The 24,189-nt window shown below is 38.6% G+C and overlaps 1 protein-coding gene across 1 annotated transcript; it reads right to left on the bottom strand.

Annotated features, from left to right (window-relative positions):
• Nucleotides 1–8,422: 8,422 nt before the first annotated feature.
• LOC107088166 (troponin C, slow skeletal and cardiac muscles) lies at nt 8,423–15,273 on the bottom strand. The gene is made up of 6 exons (XM_015380172.1): nt 15,250–15,273; nt 13,540–13,570; nt 10,752–10,898; nt 10,200–10,314; nt 9,596–9,732; nt 8,423–9,026 (listed from the first exon to the last, which is right to left on the bottom strand). The coding sequence occupies exons 1-6, from the start codon at nt 15,271–15,273 to the stop codon at nt 8,995–8,997; spliced, it is 486 nt and encodes a 161-aa protein (XP_015235658.1). The 3' UTR covers nt 8,423–8,994.
• Nucleotides 15,274–24,189: the final 8,916 nt, after the last annotated feature.

The following is a 24,189-nucleotide window of genomic DNA, read 5'->3' as shown; positions in this document are numbered from 1 at the left end:
AATAAAAATGATCCTTCCACTGGGAGATTTTCTTATATCGTGTTTAACTGATATTAGGGTAAGTGGGGCTAAACACAAATGCATGCCATACTTTTCAGATATTTATTTTTTTAAATCACACATAAAAAAAAACCCCACACACATCGCTTTAATTCCATATGTTGATTTATCATATGGTATCCCAATGAAATACACAACCATATGTATTTGTAAAGGGACAAAATGCATTGTTACAAAAAGTTGAACAGAAAGTAACATTTTATATCAGCGCTAACTTTTGTGCTGGATGGATTCATAACTGACACCTTTTTTTTTAAATACTTGGATACCACCCAGGAACTTTCTGCATTTTTTCCCCCAGCTGACTGAGAGTAAAAGCTTCAGGGCAGCATGAAGAGACTTGTCTGGCACCACCTTTCTGTGGTAAAAAGAAGAAACAAAAAAGTGTTGAATGATGGCTTTTTAAACATGACTAAACCTGGCAAGTCACATGTATTTGCTGGGCAAAGTTGTGATTAGGTCTGAAAGACACACACGATAAGGAAATGGTGAGCTATGGTGTCTGTGGATGATGGAAATGAGCCATAAATCCCAAAGGCCTTATCTGGAGCTGGTAAAACAGCACTTTTGAACAAGAGTGCAACATGATTTATGTTCAACACACCTTTAAATATCATTTCTTATTGCTGTAGCATTGCAGGGCCTTTTGATTTGATTCAAATTAGACTTTAATGTGAGGTTTCAGCTATTTGGCACCTTCTGGCCAGGTTTCTTCTCTAACCTGTGGATTAAAGCCATTTTTAGTGTGTAATCATAATTTATCTAGGTTGTGTTGGGAGTTTTAAAAATTGCTGTATGGTTCCATACCTAGACTGGCTGAGAAAAAAGCAAAAAAAATGTCTCTGCTAAATTATTATTATTATTATTATTATTATTTTATCACAGAGTTTATTGAAAGGGTGTGGGAGTATTTTGACATCAATTCCTCTTTAAGGGAGACCATATGAATGAAAAATGACTGTGAGGCGATCTGTTTTCCCTGAGTAGGCCCATGTTTTAGGGACACAAATTCAGGGCCATTTTCTCCTGTTATGATCTCTCGAGAAGGGAAGTAGAGGCTAATGTTGTGTTTACTCAGCAGTCGCTGACGGGGAAGCAGATGTGCATACAACTAGATTTTAGTTCACTGTGAGGGAAGGAGGGGGGCTGTGCGTGTTTGCAGGCCTGTTTATGGTGTATTTATGTGTGTGTTTGTGTGTGGGCGGTGCAGAGCAGAAGTCAGTAGAAGCTGGTCACACCTGCTGTGGTTAGAAGAACATACGTAACATAGTGCTTGGCTGAGAATTTCACAGCTGCTCCTGCTTCTGCTACACAAAAGCAGGAAAAAATTATTTTGAATTCATCCCAACTTTAAATATTTAAAACACATCAATCTACCTTTTTCATACTGTTAAAATAATGCTTTAAAATGCTCAAACAACCAATAGTGGGTCATTATTATCCCCTGGATCTTTGGCAGTGCCACTGTAACAGCTCTAGTCATGTGAATGACTGCTCACAACTTACTTCAGGGATTTCTGGTCCCAGTTGTCTCATTCTGCTTGTGTACAGCAGATGTTCAGGCCCGCAGAGAATAATCCTAATCTCAGTATTTGGCTGCATGCTGTCCCTGACATCATGGTCCTCAGGATAGGATGACATCATGGTTGATGTGCTCTAATTCAAGTCATGCAGTTGGTTAAGTCAATAAACGATTGCTCAATCATTCTGGCTACTATGCTTTTAAAAAAAATTGCCTGTATTGCTCTATTTTTTATTCTTTCTCACACTTAAATATTTAGGACCATAATTTCACATTTTGAAATACCAGTAACAATTTTTTTTTTGATAGATTAAAAAAAAATGTTTTTAAATGGCGCTTTTCCTATGTGAAAAATAAAAAGAGCTTATCATTCAATCATGAATTAACTTATTAAATCAGGTTTCTCACAACTAAGCTCAATGTGTCCAGTCACACCTTGGCCTAATTATTACAAAACCAGAAGAATCAATAAAAAGCTTAACCAGAAATGGTATGATAGCATGTGATTAACATAAAACACGTATAAAAGTATCATACTGTGACCCAATATAAAGAAAGCCATGAGCAGAAGTCATTGAATGTGTCGCCCTTTCTAAGGCTATCAGCAAATCAGTGCCATCTTTTACAAATAGATGAACATGAAACAATGGGAATTCATCCCAGGAGTGTTCATCTTTGTTAATATGATCTAGCAAGAGCACATCAACGGCTCATGCAGGATGTCACAAAGAAGCAAGCTTTAGCTTTATTACGTTCAGTTTAATGACTCAGCAATGAAAAGACCACTTAACAAAATTGGAATCCATAGGAAAGTTCAATACCAGCAATTAAAAATACTTTTTGGACTGATTAGACAAAAATGTAACTATTTGAAAGCTGTGTATCTTCATATTTTACGTAGAATACTACATTTTATACAAGTCCAACATGGTGCAACTTAATAATGAAGGACTGCTTCAGTGCTTCAGGACCTGGATGAAATGCTGTAACTGAAAGAACGATGAATAAGATCCTGCGACCTTAAACTTACTGTAACTACTCCTTTGTTATGTAAAATTACCATTTCAGAAAACTGGAATTGCAGTTCAACCTTTAAAAGCATGAGCAAAGGCAAATACAGAATAAAAATGGTCTAGTCCAAGTATGCTCTAAAAAAAATAGAAAATTAACACTTAAAACTTGTAATTTGCAACAATTCTTTAAAAAAGAGTGGGTAGAAATCCCCTCATGGCACTGTAAAACACTGAGTGTACACTATCACATCACAATTGTTGGAAGTCGTTGCTTCCAAGGTTGATATTTATGGTTATTAACTTTTAGGGTCAGTATTTCTTTTTTTTTTTTTTTTTTCACGTAGGATTAGATTGATTTAGATAAGATTTCACTTTTAAAATTCCATTTGCTTTTAGCAAGGTTTTCTTTGTCTGATAATAAAATATTTTTTTGATGTAAAACTTTTAAGAGGGCAGTTTTTCACAGAAGTGTATACATGATGATGTTTTATTCTTTACAGGAGCAGTAATGCTCAAATTCTCATTGTCCTTAAAATCCTAAAAAGAAAACCAGTAATAGCCTTTAGTCAGGCTTTATAGTGGGATGAGTGACCGCAGTGCAACGGTATGCATGAACATGCCAGGGATTTCATCTCCTATTTTATGGGGATTGCCAGTCCTTTCCCAGAACTCTTCAATTACATCTGAAAGTATTTGCTTCCTACTTCTTTTTGCCTATAAGGAAATAAGCTACAATGAATAGAGGAGTGACTGTATTTGACATTTAGTGAAGTTTGGCTGTTTGTGCTCCCACTTTTTGTAAAATGAGCAACTTAATGTTTTGTTTGCTGCGTTGTCATGAAGAAGGATATCTGCTGGACCTTTAAACCATCTAACAGGAAGTTTCTTATCACTGCTGCAGCCTCCTGCAGATAAACTATCCGTTTCAAACAGAACTCGTGACTCTTGTGCCCTTTTTAAAATTCATGTATGTTCTCATAAGCAGGAAAGTGAGTGTGAGTTTTGAAAACCAAAATACTGGGTCATGTGTAAAACTGAGCCACATGGCACATCCTCGTGGCAGACTGAGGCAGCCATCTGTTAGCACCAGAAGTCCTTCAATTCGTGGCCAGTTTCACCATGCGGCAAAGTACGGTAGCTTGTTCTCGCCAAGCACAAAGTGATGTTTGTTTGCAGTTTAATCCTTGGCTAAGTAAATGGAAGGGGAACCATCTTTGTGTCCTCTGATGCCCAACTCAAATTAAAGGTCATCTGTCTGTCATGTGGTCACATAAAAAAAAAAAAAAATGATAGAGGGGGAGGCACTGCTGGGAACTGCCTTACTGTCTGGTATGCCATTCACACATGACCATATGTTGCTTACTGAAAGAAATCTTTCAGTAAGTCAAAGAGGATGTTATTAGTTTCCTTAAATACTTTATAAATCAGTCTAAAATATTTATATTGAAGGTAAGAAAAAAATGTGTTTGTTACATGTATTCATCTGCTGCTTATACTAATGTGATAGAGTAATGTAAAGTATCATGTAACTGTGGACTGTGGAATAAAGGGATATTTATGTATTTTTTGTCTAATAAACAATGAAAAATTGTTTATATGAAAAGTGTGGAGGTTTCCCTTCGAGCAAGAAAACGATCCTAAACAGGTATTCAGTGCTGCAATCAAATGTTCCACATCAGACCTCTGTAAACTTCACAATTCAAACTTATTTGGTGCATTACATTACCCCCTTTTTTTTATAAGATAACCATTAGATATTTGGTAAATATCTATCGCAGGAGATTTGTTGTTGTTGAAGAAATGTGCCATTTCAGATTTTAGCTTTTAAAGTGAAGGAAAAATTAAGAAGTTAAGAGGAATTTCAGTGTGTTTCTGAATTTTCTAGAAAATTAGGAAAATAAGCCTCAGAATAAAAATATATTTTTTTATTTGTATGATTCTAAGGGTCACATTTATTGAAACTCACAACAGAATCAGAAAAAAGTCACCGTAGTATTTTGTGTTCTGAATAATTTATCTTTTAGGTCAATAAACATTTGCATGAAATAAAAATAATTCTGTCTGAGTTTCTTTCAAATCTGGGTTTAAATATAAAACATATACAGGCGAGAAAATATGACATTTAGTAGTCCAGATTTGTGTCTGCTGCTCCATCAGTGGTGTAAGGTAGGTACACCTCACACCCTTGGACCGGTCACCAGTCAACGCAAGTTTATTTCCACTCACACTTAAGAGAAGGTTAGGGTCAACAGTTACTCTAACTGTCATGTTTTTGGACTGTGGGAGAATGCCAGAGAAACCAAAACAACCCATGTTTTATGTTTGCAGCCAAACTCTATGCAAAATGCATCCCTAGGCCACCAATCATACCAAGGTCCTTCTTGCTGAAGGGCAAGACTGCCACAAACTGTGTAGCCTGTGTGTTGATTGTCTTACATCTACATTTGTTTTGTCCTGAAGCCTAATGAGGAGCACTGCTAGTGAGCTTGAAATACTTCTTACTTGTTTATTATAGCAGCTTTAATTTACCATGGTAGTAGTTATTAGGGAGATGAAAAGATTTGCAGACATGTTTTATGGTTAAGGCCATAGGGAGTTTGTAACTGTAGTTCTAAAAAGGGGTAAATATTTGCTTAGTTTTAAACAATTTTAAGTAAATATTTAATTTTTTCACATTGCTGCATACTGAGGTGTACTCTGTACGATTGTCCCTCTATCATTCGATATGCATGACTTCATGTTTTCCTTTAAATGCTGGTAAAAATAGATAAACCCTCTGGAGTTGCATTAAAAGAAAACAATTACTGTTATTCATGGGAATCAATGAATAGCTTTCAGTGGAATCTGAGATTTCTGTGTATTGTGGTCTTACTTCTCTATAGGCCATTATGGCGGGGCAGTCTAGAGACAGTACTTCAGTGTTTTCAGCACCAGAAGTGGGATGGAGCGTCCTGATACAATATTCTGCCTGTTCAAGCTTGATCTGCAGTTCTTCAACTCTCTCAGTCAAAAGTGTCCCACTTCCTGGCGGTGTATTAATGGCAACAAAAACAACATACATTTGGTTCCACTTAGACAACAATCCAGGGTTACATATTTAAAGTTGAAACCAGATAGTTGTGTGAAATTAATTAAAAGACCTAACATGTTAATTTCTTACTGTATGAGTAAAATTATTTATGTTATCTAGAACTATGACACCTTCCTCCAGAACAAGAGGTCTTAAGTTTTGAAAGCCTCTCCTTTCCTTATTTCATATTTAAAAAATGGTGAAACAAGGTAGTTATAACTTCATGAGGCCATTGCATATGTGTCCATGACATTTATCTCTAGAAACCACGAACTGTCTTCTTCCTGAAAAGCATGATAGCTAACGATTGTTATGCTGATAAAAATTGTACGTAACCTTTTAAAGAAATAAACACTGGAATTTTTTATACATTTGCTCATTGTTAACAAGGATGAACAAGACTTTTGGAGGTCCATAGCGCTTTTGCTGATTTCCTTATTTTAGTTTTTCAGCAGTGTATTCATGGTATGCTTAGAGCACATTTAGGCATCCATTTATCAAAAGATCATCATCTAGAAATGATGTTTGAAACCAAAGTGAGCAAGAACAAATAAATATTTGGTCTAATTTAAGGCAGCTCTTTGAAGGAACAAAGGTAATGTGTATTTTATAAAACCTCAGTGGGTGTCTGGTTTGAACTGCATCACATATCGTGTCATTTAGAACTGGAAGTCAGTGGAACAAAATGTATCTGTACAGCTATTATTAAGAAGCAACATAAATAGGATTAAAAATAATTAGAAAGGAAACTTGGGAGCAGCTTTTCCATTAATTTATTCTGTTGTATGTAAATGGTGATAAAGATGAGCATCTCTCTGTCTTGTCATTCACTGTCAAGAATGGCTGATATTAGGAAGCATTAAAAAGAGGATTCCTGAGATCGGCATGTGTGCTCTTATGGATAGTCCAGCAGCTTCCAAACATAAAATTTTTATGGAAACATAGCCCCCCAGGGCCTCCTTCTAGGGATTTTACACAACAATAACATCACTGGAAGCTGGGGAAAGGTTGTGAAAACACCCTGCTCTTGGCACGGTTTAGTAACACAGTTTTAGTGAGTCTAATGGTTGAATAAATTATTCATAAAAGCCGGTTCCACTGTCCTATTTTTACCATTAAAAAAAATCTACCTCTGCCTGATCCCCCCCCAGTCAATTGATCTAGAAAGTGCTCTAGCACAGGCAGAATTAAAATGAATGAAGTTGGTTACATAACACTGGTGGCTTACTGCGAACCTATAGCATGCGCCTTCTCAAAGTGCAAATGCCACAATTTCAAAGGTGGCTCATATCTGCAGTGTTGTTAACAGCAGGCATGAGTCATCAAGAAGGTCTTACGTAAGGGATTCACTTCTCCACCCAACTTGCAGCTATAGTGCACCACACCCCAGATTCATTCACACTCTGCTCTACCACTGCCCAGCCTCTCATTGATGGTGCAGAGTGTGTCTGAGCTGCAGAGCCAATAATGAACTCAACAAGCTGGCTGTCTAATCTGGGTGAGGATATCAACCCCATTAACGTTCTTGCTGGACACTTTGCCCTCATGTTATCACTTAATCGAATGAATTAGTGAACTAAGAATGACTTGAAGACTTTTTATGCATTCGTAGAGATAATGTAAATGAGTCATGGTGAGAGATTTAACATGTGGAATTGCATCAAAAGGATTTTGGTTCAGAGCAGGTTTGTATGGTTGACCATTGTCAGTGAAGCAGAGAAACAAATAGGGAGGTAGTGGTATCTTTTGGATGTTGTCATCAGTCAGAGCTGACGTCAGCTTCTTGCACAGAGTTAATCCCTTTATAAATCCTTATGAAGGTATGTTTAGAAAAGAAAGCAAATAGTAACATTAGAAAATCCATGAATAAATGAGGTCATTCAGACTTTTTGAAAGATTCTGAATAGAATTACAAAGAAAAAAATATATTATTCAAATGATACTTATTTATTTTTTATTCATTTTAATTCATAACGCAAACAGGGCAGGCTGTTTTCTGTTTGGAAAGAGTTTCCTACTTTAAAGCAGTCTATTTTCCTCAGTTTACTGCAAAACAAGCAAACAACAAAGCCTAAGACTATGATGTCCTGCTGACATCAAGTGGACATTGTGATAACTGCATGATTCCTGGGCTCCTGTCCAATCAAAATAAGTCAGATAGGTTGTTTGCACAATTTAGCGACCATGATGCCTCAGGATTTCCCTTTCTTGAAATGTCTACAGATATGGAGATTTCATCCAAATAAATTAGCTGATTGTTGAAATGTATTTATCACTCTGGTCAAATTTCTACAGGACATGCTTACATTTCTGCTGATTATGAAGCTATTTTTTGTTATCTCTCTGTAGTCAACAGCTTACTTTTTAAGGACAAAGGCATTTGACTGTCAACTGGTGGCGCTGATCCTCTGACATGTGCACTAACATGATTAGACATAAATAGCTTCTCTGTCAACAGGCTGTGTAACTGGATTCAACCACAGGAATAGTTCACATGCTGAAAGATAAGATCCAACAGAGTATATCAAATATGTAGATGAGTTAAAATTTGCTAAAAGAATTTGATTCCTAAAAAAAAATAGATTATATAAATGTAACCCTTCAAAATAGACATGAGCAAAAAGATGTGCCTTTCTGTTATTCTGATTAGAGCTGAATAAAATCTTCCAGCTTAATTTACAAAGTCTTATTCCTCTGAGAACTCTGTTGTAACACCTATAAGGAATTAGAAATAAAAAGTCAGACAAATTTATAGCATTTACAGAGGCATATAGATCTTTTCCAATTTTATTACATGAAAACACATCAACCTTTTGCGCAGATCCATGCAGTCAAACTTTAAACACGAGAACAGAATCAAACATCCGGATGGGACTTTGGACACGCAGAAATGTATGCAATTTGTACTATAAGTAATAGTATACACATTAACTGGATCCAGATCATTTCCTGGATAAAATATTCTTCTAACAAAACTTAACTTTGTGTTTATTTACATAGTAAGGTTTTCGTAAGATTATATTAACCTGGAAAATAATACAGAAACCTAATATAAACCAGTTAAAAGTGAAGTAAGATTTGGTCTCAACAAAAAAAAAATTTAAGCAATTTAGACACATTTACACAGATTCAATGTTCTGAAAGTCACAAATTGCGTCTTCAACAAAGCAAGATATGATAGAAAATACAAAATAAATAATCAGATACATTATTTGCGAAGGTGTCCCATTGTTTCCATCAGCTGAAGCCAAACAAGCATCCAATTTTCCACCGATTACCGTGGAGCCACAGGGACATTAAAATGACTCTGGATCATCTCCTGTTCAACGTTACTCCACTCCTTTCATGAACTCCAAGAATTCTGTAAAATATGAAAGCCCTGTTTAGAAAACAGCTCATATACAGTCGATTGAAGATAGATAAATAACTGGTCATAAACTCAGTAGCTCAAAGTGAGAAGGACTATAAGATAATGAATTTTCTGTCTATTATGCTTTGAAAGGAAAGCATTTTTTCACAGATCTTTTTTTTTTTGCCTCATTTAGTCAAATTAATTGCAGTTCTCTAACCATATAACTACAATACAATGACTCAGTGACTTTAAAGGGGAATTGTAAAGATATGACACAGGGAAATAAATCATGATCATGAGATATACTCTAGTACTTCATAATAGGGGGGGGGGGCTTATAGGACCTGAATTGAAGACGTTTGAGCCTTGAGCTGATATGAATACAGAGCTTTGTTCATTTAGATTTAAAAATGTTTAACACAGAAAACACCCAGTTTTCTTAATGCCACCTAAACTATTCAAACAAAGTAGCAGACAATCCAATGGTGTAATATTGCTTTCAAGACAAAGATTTTGGCTACTTTCAGTGGCATTTCTGTCATTGCATTTATTTGCTTTTAGGAGGTTAAACACCTCACCGTCGTAATCAATTTTGCCATCGTTGTTCTTATCCCCGTCTTTCATCAGCTCTTCGATGTCATCCTCAGTGATTGCCTCTCCTGTAGATTCTAGCATTATTTTCAGCTCATCCAAGTCAATATAACCATCAGCATTTCTGAAAAATCAAAACAGTGTGGTTTAGCTTAGGTCTAAAGAAAATCTGTAAAGAGCATTAGAGAAAAAAAATACTCATGTATGCTATCATATATAGTGTTATAATTCAGTGAAACCACTGCTGATGGGTTAAGGAACTGCATGTTTTTTCTCTGATGCTCAGACGAGGTGTCTGGCATACATGCTAGTGGGTGTTAGAAATACTCAGAGCTGTCAAAAATGATTAAAGTGCAAACTAAATGCTGTTCTCTACAGAGCTACTTGGCATTTTGTCAGAGCTCATACTTTGCAAATTAGGAGCACACTGTTAAAACCACACCAAAGACCGAATTTATAAGAAGACTGGTAGTTCTGAGATGAACGGATTTGTCTATTTCATCATTCAAAGATTTTTTTTTTTTAATAAACTTATTTTAGTGAATTCATTCTTTTTTTTTATAGTAGTAGGGTTTAAGAATTAAAACATACTTGTCAAACATCCTAAAGAGGTCTGCAAGCTCTTCCTCTGTCTTCCCTTTGCTGTCGTCTTTCATGCATCTCACCATCATGACCAAGAACTCATCAAAGTCAACTGTGCCGCTCCCTGCATACAGACATTTCACAGTAATATTCCAAAGCTGATTTTTAATTCAACTGAACAAAAACACTGAAAACAAATACATCTATATGCAGTTAATGGATTTTAAAGGTATTCATATTTTACAGACCTGTAGTTCATGATAAATGATGACAAATTTAAATGTCATAGTTACTTTTTATATCAGGGATTGCCAAAATGTAAACAATATACTAAACCTTTCTAAATCAAATCCTAATGTTTCCTTCTGTCATTAAACATTACATCAAATGGACAATTTCAAGATGACTTATGCATTTCATACACAGCTCCCTTTTAATCCAGTCTGACACAGCCCAATCTCCTTACAACGGCTGACTAACATTTGACATTAAATATAGCGGATATCACTTGTTTGCTAATCTGTGAAAAGGTTAACCATTTAGTTGCCTATTTATATTTACCATCTTCATCCACCTCATCTATCATCTCCTGCAGTTCCTCTGGTGTAGGGTTCTGACCGAGCATCCTCATAACCTTCCCTAGCTCTTTGGTGCTGATGCAGCCATCCTCTGCGTCTTGCACGAAGATGTCGAAGGCAGCCTTGAACTCTGCAACAAAAGAGCATACATTTTTAGTTGTTTTAAATCTTTCATTATGGGGCATAGTTTTGCATCTAATCATGCTTGCCTTAACAAGCTATTACTAATTTGGGAATTATACATTTGTCTCGTTCTCAAACGGCCACCTAAACGTGGTGGGTTTCAGTGAAAAAAAAAAACGGGTTTCAGTGCTTGGATGATCCAAGGGCTATGCAAGGGTATTCCAAGGCAAACAGGCTCTGGGTGACCGTTCGGAGAAAGAGTGGTTTAAAAAGCCTTAATGAAGACTATGAAATAGAGGCACATGTCGTCACTCTGTATGGTGGAGCTGGGGTTCTGGAGCTTGGCCTCAATGATCAGTTTCCTTCTCGCAACCCAGCTGGGCCAAGCCTAGAGGAGTGGGGCAAGGCCATCCCCAGTAGACCAACCAACTGCAGGGGGATACATGAGGGTCGCTGCTAAGAGAATTGGACAGCAATCAGAGGTGGGGGTGGATGCAGATGCTTAAATTAGCTCTGGGAAAGTAAAATGTGTTGGAGTGTACCCTGGTGGATCGCATCCATTTGCCTTCTTTTTACAGGGAGGGTCTTACTGTTGTTGCAACCTATGAGTCTGAAAGACAGATTGGAGTACCAGGCCTTCTTAGCATTCATGGCAGGGGAGTTGGAAAGCTCCCATCCCTGAGATCCCATATTTCTTCTAGGGGAAATTCCAAGCCCATATGTGAAACCAAATGGAGCTTGATTTGGAGAAACAGACCCACAGCTCTCAACCAGTGTTGCTTCATTATTTGACTTCTGTGCAAGTCATAAATTGTCCCTGGTGAACACCATGTTCAACAATATGGATGTCTATCGGTACAGTTGGCAACAGGATACCCTAGGCCAGAGGTCGATGAACAACTTTATAGTCGGATTTTTGAAACGTCAGCTGCATGTCTTAGACATTCAGGGGTAAAAGAGAGCCACAGGTGTCTACCAATCATCACCTGGTGATGAGCTGGATATGCTGGAACTGGAGGGCACCAGACAGACTGGTTGGCCTGTGGGACTCCTGAGGCAGCAAACAGGTAGGGTTAGGGTTGAAGCCAAGCATGTAAGAATGGTCAAAGCGGCAAAAACTGGAGGAATATGAAGTGACCCTGTAGAAAGCACCCTCACATTTGAAAGCAGTGCTCTTCTTTATTTGGTGTGGGGAGCTACTGACCCTGAAGGAGGAATCAATAGATGGTGCAAGGAATACTTTGAGGGTCTCCTGAACCCAGCAAAAGGCCTTCCGTGCTAGAAGATACAGCAAGATTTGTTCACCACCCAGGCTGACGCTGCCAAGGTGGTCAAGTATCTTGGGGCACTGTTCATGAGTGAGGGGAAATGGAATGGGAGATCGATATATGGATTGGTGAGGCTGCCACTCTAAAGGGCTGGTTATACTCCATCAGCAGTGTGTCGCAGTGAGCTGGTTGGAGGTATGACGCAGATATTTTTTAATTAATGCCCAATTTTGAAGCGTGGTCTGTGCTATGTTATTCCACACCACAACGCAAGAGGGACAATCATGAACTAGCTGTGAGTCTAGATACGGCTGAGGTGTTGACGAAGTGGAAAAAAGCAAGGGATAAGTTTGTGCGACAATGAGGAACATGAGCGTGAAAAATAGGGGGGATCCAGGTGGAAAAAGGGTCCGTGCATTCTCGCGCACTTCGCTCTTCTAGCTGGTCCAACTTCACGAGTTGTTTTCTACAATGGCGGTCATACAAACCAGGTACAAAACAGGAGATGCATAATGTAGAGCGAATGTAAGTTGTAGATTTGACCAATCAGAGGGCTCCTGTCTGCAGCACTCTATGCGGTCACCTACAATTTTAGAGAGGTGCACCAGAGTGTCTGCGGAAGGGACGAGGGCATATCTGCGTTCACTGCGACACACGCAGATGACCTGGTTTTTAAGTATAAACCAGCCTTAATGCGGTCTGTTGTGATGAAGAGGGAGCTGAGCGATTTACTGGTTGGTCTATGCCCTCAACTATGGTCATGAAATCTGGATCATGAATGAAAGTTTGAGATCCTGGATACAAGAGGCTGAAATTTGCTTTTTCTGCAGACTGGTTGGGCACTCCCATAGAGATTAGGAGAGGAACTTGGTCATTCAGGAGAAGCTATGAGTAGAGCAGAATCTCATCCGAATCAAGATTATTCAGTTGAGGTAGCTCAGACATCTTTTGTTTTTGTTGCATGTTACATCAGGAGGAAACCTATGGAATGATCCAGGACACACTGGGGAGACAAGTTTCAAAGCATATGGATTATACTAGTTGGGCAGACTGACAGCTGTTCTTAAAACAGTAATTCCACCGTATTACTTTGCAAGATCTACTTTAAAACATAGCAAAAACTTTAACTAAAGCTTGTGGTAGTGTAGTAATGTGTAAATAAGAATAGGAATCATTAAAAGTGTAAAATGTTAACTCCTTATGAAAAACTGAGTAAATATTCAAATTGCAAACTTTTGTCCTTTTGATATCATAAAACCGACAAATTCCAAGTTCTGCTTTTTTGCTCCTGCAGCTGTGGATGACTTCAGTAGTAAATGCAAAAAAGTTCAAAAAACAATGCCCTAATAGTACAGTTCATGAAATAATCAGTTTACTCACCATTTTTCTGTTCATCTGTCAGCTGCTCAACCTGTAAAAGAAAAAAAAAATAAACAAAGGAAGCATTTAGATACACTAAACAAAATAACGTAGACCCTCCCTATTTTAGGCTTTCAAATAGTAATACCTTGAAATATTTACTGTGAAAGGACCTTATTTTTGGTAGCGAGACAAGAAATCTACAAATCTCACACCAGGCCTCAGTCCACTTCAGTCACAGTTGTTTTGAGAACTTTTTGATCAGGAGAGATGTTCCACAAACTTGATCCCCACTTGTTAAACCAGAGATGCTTTGTTAGGGGTAAGCAGGTACCTGGCTGGTAATTACACATTTTACACCAAACCAGTCTGATCGATGATCAACTGGAAGGAACCTAAAAATGTTACCTTTTTGCTTGTGGACACACATCATACCAAGTGTGAGCACTTTATCGAACAGAGGTTTTTACTGGGAAAGAGGAATATTTATTTTGAATATTATGTATGAATATTATGTTCTTTTTTTCTCTCTTTCATAGCCACATAATCTCTATAATACAGATGTCTAAAATAGATTTCCAATTGCTGTAAAAAGAGAGTTCAGTTTTAAATGAATAAAAGAAATATTGAAGCCTTTTGTTGTCATTATAGTTTTATAAGCACAACTGGGAATTAACTCAAATTGCATTGTTAGGGGAAAGTTTTACAAAAGTTGGCGTCTAGACATCAGCAAGATAATCTTTGATAGATGCTTCCGTAAATAAAACATGCAACTCATGTGTCATATGTGAACCCAGCAACATGAGGAGTTGAAAATGAACACAACATGTGAACCACATATAAATGAACCTGACATACAGTGTGATAAATTAGCATAGCTGTGGATATGACCCAACAATGGAGTAGTAATCCTACAAAAGCTACAACCAAAGATGGAGACAGCTGCTTATTTAAGAGTTATTATCTGTCTACTGCTGTAAATTAAACAACCATACGTTCAGATGTCCATTCCTAAACAAACACAGCCCTACAATGATGATATGTGAAATGATCTATCTAGCCAAAGACATGCATGTGTATTCCTGTGGGATTTTACTATAATAGAGACCCTGCTCTGCTGGGATGTGAGAGAACAAGACAGCCAGACCCACTGTCCTGCAGGAGGGGGTGGAAAGATAACAGCACAGCTTCACAGGATCACAGATAATGCTGGAATCCTGCAGAGGAGGGGTTTATCTAAACCTGAAGGCCCTCTGGCACCAGAGCTACCAAAATTAGCAATGGGATTCAGGGCTGGTCCATTTGAAGTAAAGAATGGGGTTTGCAGCATGATAAACAAGGATGTATCCTGTCACTAACCCCAATAAGTGGCTCCCAACTGCTCCAATATGGATAAAGATCAAAAGACATGTTTGATACCAGCTGGTGATGGAAGGGCTGCCCTGAACAGGCCAATTTAATAGTCATTTTTAGGATTTAACTAGCATCAGATAATTATAAAGATATGGGATTTGTTTTGGCTTATTATCAATCACAGAGTTATTTCAGCCTTTCACAGAATAAATTGAAAACGTACTACATTTAAGAAGTTTGATTTTAAACAAAATCACTAGCCTCCCAGATCAGATCTCACTGTGGGTTGAGGACCACCACCCAACAAAACCACATCGCTTCATCAGGAGCTGATTATATGCACATTGTAAAGCATATGAGCTGGGTGAGAGAACATACCGCTGCTTTGTAGATATCATTCATGCTGGCGGCTCGTCTGTTGCTGGTCCTGACAGTGTCCTGACTCAAACGAAGGATGAGGAGTCCAGCTCAGGGCAGGACTCCGGTCCCATCCTGGGAGGGTTTTATACTCAGAGTCTGTCCCTCCCTGGACAAAGCAGCCTCCCCTCATTGGGAGCCTCTAACATGTAAGTACACAAATGTGTGCCAATATGTGCCTGCATCAATGAGTCAATCTGTCACAATCACCAGGCTCAGATAAAAATGCAGCAGCTCTTAGGGGGGCACACTATGGAATGGAATGAATATGAGGAGAGCAGAGAGGCCATGCATGTGGAGCTCTAATCTCCAGAGAGTGGGGCTGTAGAGACACTCAACATTCCTCCAGAAACTGAGTGAGTAAATAAAAAAAAAGTTGTGACTGTTGATCCATGTAGAACTTTTCAGACTATGACAGGAGACTATGAGGAGTCATATAAGTAATATTGTACTTCAAAGCTATTCCATGATCAAAGCAAATTAAAATGCCTGCAGGGCCAAATCTAGCTCTGGTAAACACACTCAGAAATGCAACATGTTGAAGAAAGCAAATACATTCACAAAGCACCGTTAAAGGCAATCCATTAGACCAGAGACATTCTTGTGTCTTCTAAAAAAGGAGCAGATAGAGAACATGCTAAATTAAAGAATATATTTAAAAAGTAAAATACATGGTGTTTGCTTTTTCGTAAGAAACAGTTAATAACGCTCTCATTTCATTACAGAGTGAAGATTAAATTTAGAGAAAACCTTAATAAAGAAAATTGGGTACAATTTGTGATCAATAGCATTTAGAAAAGATTTAAATCATGCATATGTATTAAATCCTTTGAGAAAATTATTAACATTTCTGTTTATCTTTCTGTATAAGTTAGCAGGTTGATAGCAGGTCTTACCGCCTTAAGCTAAAAAAAACTTCTGAGAGACACTTGTTGTAGCCATAAACCAGTCACTGACATCCTTTGTAAAAAGTTTGTGGTTGTAGAAACAGCCTGTTTAACCCCAAAGGGACCCAGTGAGATCAAACTCTGCCCAGACAGGACCTCTTATTTTTAATTGCTTAGTCTGACCCTTGGTTAATTTTCATTACACAGGATGCAGTATAGCTCTGATAAATGGTATTCTATATTTAATTTTATGACACTATGCATTTAAATTAAGACCTTTCCAAATTGTGTAATTTACCCCTTTATGCTTTGCAGCATGTTTGAGGATTTCTTTTAGAGAAATTTACAGTCTCACCATGATAGGAACCTCCTTTAAATAAAACCATAAGATAATCTTATGGTTTTAATCCAGGTTTGCCTTGTGGTTTGGATGGGGGTCCAAAGGAGCTAGAAATCTTGTGTTGCTGAATAATGAACATTTTTGTAATTTAAGCTATTTGACGTATCAAAAAAAAAAAAAAATGACTTAAAAAAATACATTTCACAAATAAAGTCTTAATTTAGCTATTTTACTCTGTAACCTTGATATTAAGGAGCCAAATTACAGATTGGTTTGATAATTTCAGCTTTGATTTTTATTGCTTTTCATCATGTGCAACAAAGATACAGTCAGCAGATGGTGCTATGCACTACATGGAAGGATTATTGAACGGTTGCATGAGGCTGCCTCCAGATATGCAATTTATCAATAGTGGGGTAGGTGAGAAATCTGGGTCAAACAAACCAAACATGCACTTCACCTCAAGACTCTACTGTTTGTAGATTCTCCTGAATCTCCTGAAACAAGGTCATATCAATCACTTGACAGTGTGCATCTCATTTACCTTTACACTTTCGCTCCCAGAGAAATCCTTCACACACAGAGAGACACAGAGCACGCTGTGCCAGGCATCCTAAGAGATGAGTGAACATGCTGGTTTATAACGGGACACTAATGACACAGCTTACAAGCATCAAACAAGCCACTCAGAGGCTCACATTGAACAACATACATGTTCTACTCTGCATTATGAAAGTAGCAGGTCTCGTAACAAAGACCAAAGCATCAATGTATGTCAGTCACGGGCACAAGTTCCTGCTTGCATGGAAAAATAAATGGACTGGCAGAGAGGAGGTGAGCAAAAAAAGGGAAGGGGGGGCTTGCGGGGATCTGAAACTATTTGTGCCATTTGCCATGATTTTACACACAGGACACATTACACTGCGCTGCACGCAGCAATTTGAATTCAGAGGACTGAATCATCAATGGCATCGAATCAATCAGCTGAAATCTCAAAGCATACTGACGGGTCCACGCGGTCAGCCAAACAAATTCATTTTTGGAGAGCTGAGCGCAGTCTGGTTGGTTCCAAAAGTGACGCGCAGCTCTCGTGGCGACAGGGGGTCTTAATGTAAAGCTGTGGTGAGCCAGCTCTGCACATGCATGATGTTGAGCCTTTAGATTGGCACACAGATCAAAGAAAGCATATGGAGTGCTGTTTCGTTGGAGCTCTTCACCAATTTCCTCTTACAGGATAAGACTGACGAAAGAGCCAGCCATCTCCTCCACCAGCGCAATCAGACAGCGCATCTCAAATCCACAATTCACCGCACACCGCTTTTTGAGGGGTTGCCATAGAAACTCTGCCGGGTAGTAGCGGGCAGAAAATGAGAGGAGATGAACGGGGCTATTTCCCCCTCCACCTCCCTCTTTGCTTCGCCGCCACCACATTTTGTCCTCAGAGTGACTATATTATTTTCCCTTCTTCGCCTCTAATTTGCATGCGTCGGCACTGCAAAGTACAGTGATGTGTAATACAATCAGTGTTGACAACTGCCAGCTATGGATGTATAGTCACAGATCACATCTCTTTTTTCTATTGCTTGTATCTCCTATGAATTTCAAGTGGCATCTTTGTGATATTTGAAGTTTTTCGAAGAACGCTCATTGTGTTGGTCACCTGATTGAAGAGGTTTATTCCATGTAATAAACAGTAGTTGAAAGAGAACAGTACATTTCAAATGCTTTACGTGAGCGTTGACATCTCGAGATGAAAAATTTCTGATCAGCAGAACTACATTTATGAAAAGAAAGACACTGCACAGCACCCATCATGCCAATTGAAATGGTCATGTGATGTAATGATTGGGTTGACATGCAGCTGAGCTTGAAGCTTCTCTCTTCTCCTCCCCTCTGTGTCCTCACCTCCTTGATTGCTATGGATGGTGGGGGTTGGTTGAGGGGGGGGGGTGCTGTCAGCTTCCTTTTCTTTCTGTCTTCTCTTTCCCTCCTTTCCTCTCTCTCATTCTGTTCTCCCCTTCCCCTGCCTCCTTTCATTGATGACCAACCTGTCAGAAACTCCTGTTGTGGCAGGCCGAGGGTGTGTGTGGCTGAGTGATACAGTATTCTGTCCAGAGCATCTCTCCTTTGCAGCCAGGTCTGATTTTTAACAAAGAAATCTGTGTTTTTCATCAGCGACAATGTCTAACCCAAATTTATAGACGTGTCTTTAGAGATGATGGGGAGATTTCTTCGCTTTGTTTCACCAGCCTCCATGGTTCCTCTTTGACATTCTTTTTGTTGAGGCATTTGGCAGTGTTGAGGCAGTGTTACACACTGTTCCTTAAATCAGGGCTCCAATGAGCCAGTAGCCATATTAGCTCCAGCGTACATACAGCCGCGCACTAACTTTCAGCCAGGGGGCTGCAACATTTTCCAGTCCACTGAACCACCAAGTGACCTACCACCCTCCCTTTATCCCCCTACTGAACCTCTCCCCACCTAGGAAATAGTGCTCAAATAGATTTCTTTTTCAGATATAGCTGTTAGACAAGGTCCCCTTAAAGCTAAAGAGATTTTTTTTCCCTTCTACATAGCAGCAAAAAGGTTGTATCTTTATAAGGTATTGTTAAGAGATTAGTCATTTGTCAAATGTCTGGTATATATTTTATCTTTTAAGGGGATACTAAAGAACACATTTTCTGTCTTTTTGCTCAGTCTGATAATATTCTTTTTACCAAAAACAAACATACCAAAATGGTCTCTCTGCGCATGTTAAAGATGTTTCTGGAGTTTAAATTGTCAAAGTCTCAGGACTCAGCAGGCAGCACCGAGCAGATTACTGCCGGTCCTGCCTTCTCTGCTCTCTCCGTTCTCCGCAGGTGACTGTAGGCAGTTGGGTGTGGGTCATACCTGCAACTCGTTTGGCGCCATTGTTTGGGAGCATTTAAGTGGCGGTCTGACAGTTAGAGGACACCAGAGTGTTAACCTAGTGTGGTATGCCTAAGTTGGCCACTGTCTTCTGACAGCTCTCCAGTTCCCAGGGTGATCCTTGCCTCCTGTATCTCTCAGGTTACCTCACGCTTTGAAGCCCTCCCTCTCACCGCTCTGTATCCCATTCCTGAGTTCCCCCTCAAAACCAAGGCGTCCCTTGTCAAGTCTCTTTCCTCTCTCTACTGGGATTCCACCCCAAGGCCCCCTGTTTTCAATTTGGGCTGAGGACATCATCAGATCTCCCCGGTTCATCTAGCTACCCACAGACCACTCCTCCAACCACCGGTGCTGCTCGGACCCCACTCCAACTCCACTGGCCCACCCACCAGCCATTTAGTCACTCATGCCATCACTGGGAGTCACTCACTGATTCCGTCTCTCTGCTCCACTCTCCCCAGTTAGGGTTCCGTGCTCTCGCACCTTCCGTTCACTGAGGGCTGTCTAACCCCCTACCTCTCGATCGAATGAGCCCCAGTCACGCGTCTCCTTTTGTTGCTCCTTCATCGTGGTTTATCCAGATATTCACCCCTGTTTACTGTGTGTTATAATAAAAGCCTTAAACTGCTCTTTACCCCCCCCCCCCCCCCAAGTGTGATCTGTCGAAACCATGACACACTGCAAGTCAGCTTTGTCTGTGGCATCCTATTTGTCTGAAATACTGAGTTAGAATTACACAATTTATGCTATGTTTTTGTGTGAAGTTATAATTAAACTAGGCTTTACATTGCTGTCAACATCACCACAGTCCACTGTTTGGCTATCATTGTGGTCCCTAAAGAACTGAAATAAGTCTTCAGATAACTTTGCAGATATGCTGGTTAAGATTCATAGTCATCCAGGTTGTAGTCATTCCAAAAAAGTAAAAAAAACAAAAAAAAAACACTGGACTTTCTTTTCCAAGTTTGAAAAAAAAAAAAAAAAAAAACACTGGACTTTCTTTTCCAAGTTTGAAGACGTTTCGCTTCCCACCAGCTTCGAATTCCAGGCTTATAAAGTAACCCAAACAAAAACCTTCATATGGCTTAGAAAACATGCAAATTGAACCGAAAACAGGTCCGATCCTTAGTAATGGGGAGTCTTTGAGGTCATTGGTGGCCTGAAAAACCGGATACTGGCCCATGCCTCTGAAAAGGGGAGTTGTTGGGGTCATTGTTAGCCTGGCTAAAAAGGCCAACAACATTTTGATCCCCTGCATGGCAATGAGGATTGAGATGATAACGGAAATTAATCAACTCTATCCCTAATGATTCCCCTTTTCAAATATATGGGCCAGTATCGGTCTTTCCAAAAGAATTTCATGACTGACTGTATCAAATGCAGCACTGAGATCTAACACGACAAGAACAGATACAGGTCCAATATTGGAAGCCATGAGAATATCATTAGTGACTTTAACCAGAGCTGTTTCAGTGCTATGAAGAGTGCTAAAGCCAGATTGAAACTTCTCATAAATTTCAATATGGTGTAAGTGGTCAAACAGTTGTTTGGGAACAATTTTCTCAAGAAATGTAGATAAAAAATGAAGATTAGAAATAGGTCTAGAATTGACCAAATCATCTGGGCCAAGAGACAGTTTTTTAAGTAAAGTTTTAATTACAGCTACCTCAAAAGACTGAGTTACATATACTCAGTTTAATAAATAATCTGCATTGATTCTGGCCTACCTGTCTGTTTTTTCTCACTGTCAGCAGAGATGGCAAAAGTACTCACTTTCCGTTCTTGAGTAAAAGTACAGATACTTGTGTTAAAAAATACTCTGGTAAAAGTGGAAGTACTGATTAAACTTCTTTATTCAAGTAAAAGTAACAAAGTACGGGCTTGTAAATTTACTTAAAGTATAAAAGTAAAAGTAGAAACCACTTTTTTCATGCCGTTGCCTACATTTTAAATGGATGTCTGCCAATAGGACTAGATCTCTGTTGTGTTCATTTTCAATCCTCTCGTCGTCCATACTACTATGCTAACGCCACCGCCACCAAGCTGCAATGATTTGCCTCGAATGAATACCGCCAAATCTGTCGATTCATCTTGTAATGGTGCGTCAAATGCAATGTAGATTCCCATCCAATTAGATTGAATTTGGTATTGATGACGTGAAAAATAATAACGGTAACTCCATTGAAATGATTCAAAACTAAAGTAACGAGCCAATTTTTAAAAATGTAAGGAGTAGAAAGTACAGATATTTGTGTAAAAATGTAAGGAGTAGGAGTAAAAAGTCGCCATAAAAATAAGCAGTAAAGTAAAAATATCAGAAAAATCTACTTGAGTACAGTAACGAAGTATTTGTACTTCGTTACTTCCCATCTCTTACTGTCAGACCAACTTTACACTAATTAAGTTTTGTCTGTTCCATCAGCCCTCGCAATATGTGCTGTGCAACAATTCCCACTCAGTAAATGCAGGATTCATTCATTCATTGCCTTTTATTTTGAAATGTGTTTTGATCTTCTTTACCCTTCTTGCGTCTGGCTTCCCGTCTGGCTTCCCGTTTGGCTCATCTGTTTTTGAGAAATTGACTCATTTTGCTCCATCATTCATATACAGAAGACCTTATCCATATTTCTGTCTTGTGGCGGAGAGGACAGCTAAGGCATGACAAATCACCACATTGAACAAGCTTCTATTTAGAATAGGCAATCCCTTTGTTGTCCCACAGTGGGGAAATCGTGTTGGTATTTGTGAGGGAATGAAGGACCCACGCATGAAAAAGTCTGTAGTTGCATCAGAATTTGTGGAATTTCAGCCTCTAGTTCCTGCTTTTCCTACCTTTCATAAGGTCAACAGTTAGAACTCTATCATGGGTAGGAAAGGAACCTCTAGTCTACTGTGCCAATTCCATACAACCTATAACCTATGTATCATTATGCAACAAAAACACACATGGATGATAATAGTTAAATCTAGGGCTATCTCCTTCCTTAGTGCAAGCACTATTTGGACAGCACTTGACATGAGCTAATCTTTGACAAGTCCTTAACAATTTGAGGAAAGTTTGATGCAGCCTGTATAAATGAGGGGTCATTCTGCTCTTCAGCTATCAGCTTAATGAAAAACACCTGCTGGCTGCTCTCTTCAGCACCTAAATCAAGCTCATTCCCTGCACTTGCTCAGTTGCCCTTTTAAGCTTGGCTTCTGCTGAAAAGAAGCAGCACATTTCTTTAAAGCCTTAAGAAAGGAGGTGTATAGTTTTCTCTCCTTGCTTGCCTACATACATACCTACCTACCAGTCGCAGCTTGTTTAGTTTACTCCAGGGGGCTATAAATTCAAAATAGATGTATACCAAAAACCACTCAAACGTATACGAAGTTATCATACCAGTATATTTATATGAATTCCAACAACAAAAAATACATTTCAACACTTCAAAACTTGTTTTTATGAAAACACTTCATAAAAACAAAATAGTTTAATAATGGGGAAGCTTTTAGTTTATATTTTAGTTTAAATATAAAAACTGGTGGTGAGCATACATTTTTTTAATCCATAATAATCTCACTGTAATCTTGGAATTAAAATGCCTCATTTGAATTCTGGCAAAGACATTCATGATATGTGTGTCTTACCTCCAGAATTTAAAATAAACGGTTTAATTTTTTTGTCTTTGCAAAATCTTACGTAATTTCATCTTCCTACTTAATATTTTGACAGTTTGACTTCCAATTATAGATGTCCCACTTTAACAATATAGTGTTTCCAAAAATCTGACTTTGGGGCAACAGCATTTGAGGATAATACTAAAATCTGTGTTTAGAATGTCTCAGATTCTGATCATTATATTGTGTAATCTTAAAAAAATTTTTTTTAAAATAACTAGGTTGGTTGGAAAAACCACCAACCAATTTATTCTTGGAATATATCTGAAATCTATCCAACTGACCGTTTATGCTGGTGAAGATTCTCACTCATTCAGGTCGTAATCATTCAAGTAAAAAAAAAACAATCTACTGGACTTGTTTCCGATTTTATAGACGTTTCGCTTCCCATCCAGAAAGCTTTTTCAGTTTAAAATGTCAGAAAGAGAGTTGAGTTTGAGGCTTTATAGAGTAGCCCAACAAAACCTTTTTTTGTCACTATGGTGTTGGAGGTTTGAAAGGACCCAAATGCAGACACAAGCTTGAGGTGGTTACTTGAATGTTTAATAATAAAATTGGTAACAGAAGCAAAAATCCAAAAAACATAAATCCACAAAAATCCAAAAATGCTGAAAACCAAGAATACTCACAACAAGAAGGGGACAAAGTAATGACGACAAACCAGCAAAGAGGGACTGAGCAGGAGGAGAATAAATGGGAGAGAGAAACAAAGACCAGGCTGATTAGCAGATTGGGAGCAGGTGTGAACAGAAGCAAGAAGGGAGCTAGAGAAAAGGAGACTGACACAAAAGGGCAAACAGTACAATCAAAATACCTAGAACACAAGAATGAAAAGACCGATGAAAACTCAGAGATAAAACTTGAACAAATCCAAAACCATGACAGTTTTTGCTTAGACAACATGCAAATTGAAATGGACAAACGGGTCCACCTGTTTGGAATGGAGGTTGTTTGGCTTCTTTTGTTAGCCTGCAATTCCCCATACCCGTCTATGTCTCTAAATAGGCAAGGTCTTCAGTTCACCTGTAAAGGGATTTGGGTTGCGATGATAGCGAGAAGGGATCAACTCAATTGCTGCATCGTAGGATTTTGAAAGCTGAATCT

The sequence above is a fragment of the Cyprinodon variegatus genome, unplaced genomic scaffold (genome assembly GCF_000732505.1).
Source record: "Cyprinodon variegatus isolate N-32 unplaced genomic scaffold, C_variegatus-1.0 Scaffold208, whole genome shotgun sequence".
NCBI lineage: Eukaryota > Metazoa > Chordata > Actinopteri > Cyprinodontiformes > Cyprinodontidae > Cyprinodon > Cyprinodon variegatus.
This window is presented reverse-complemented; position numbering and strand designations above follow the sequence as displayed.

Excerpts from the sequence above, each read along its gene's own strand:
- LOC107088166 (XM_015380172.1), bottom strand. The coding sequence starts at position 15,273 with ATGAATGATATCTACAAAGCAGCG. Across the intron at positions 13,571-15,249 it reads ATGATATCTACAAAGCAGCG|GTTGAGCAGCTGACAGATGA; the intron begins GTATGTTCTCTC and ends TTTCTTTTACAG. Across the intron at positions 9,733-10,199 it reads CTCTTTAGGATGTTTGACAA|AAATGCTGATGGTTATATTG; the intron begins GTATGTTTTAAT and ends TTGATTTTTCAG.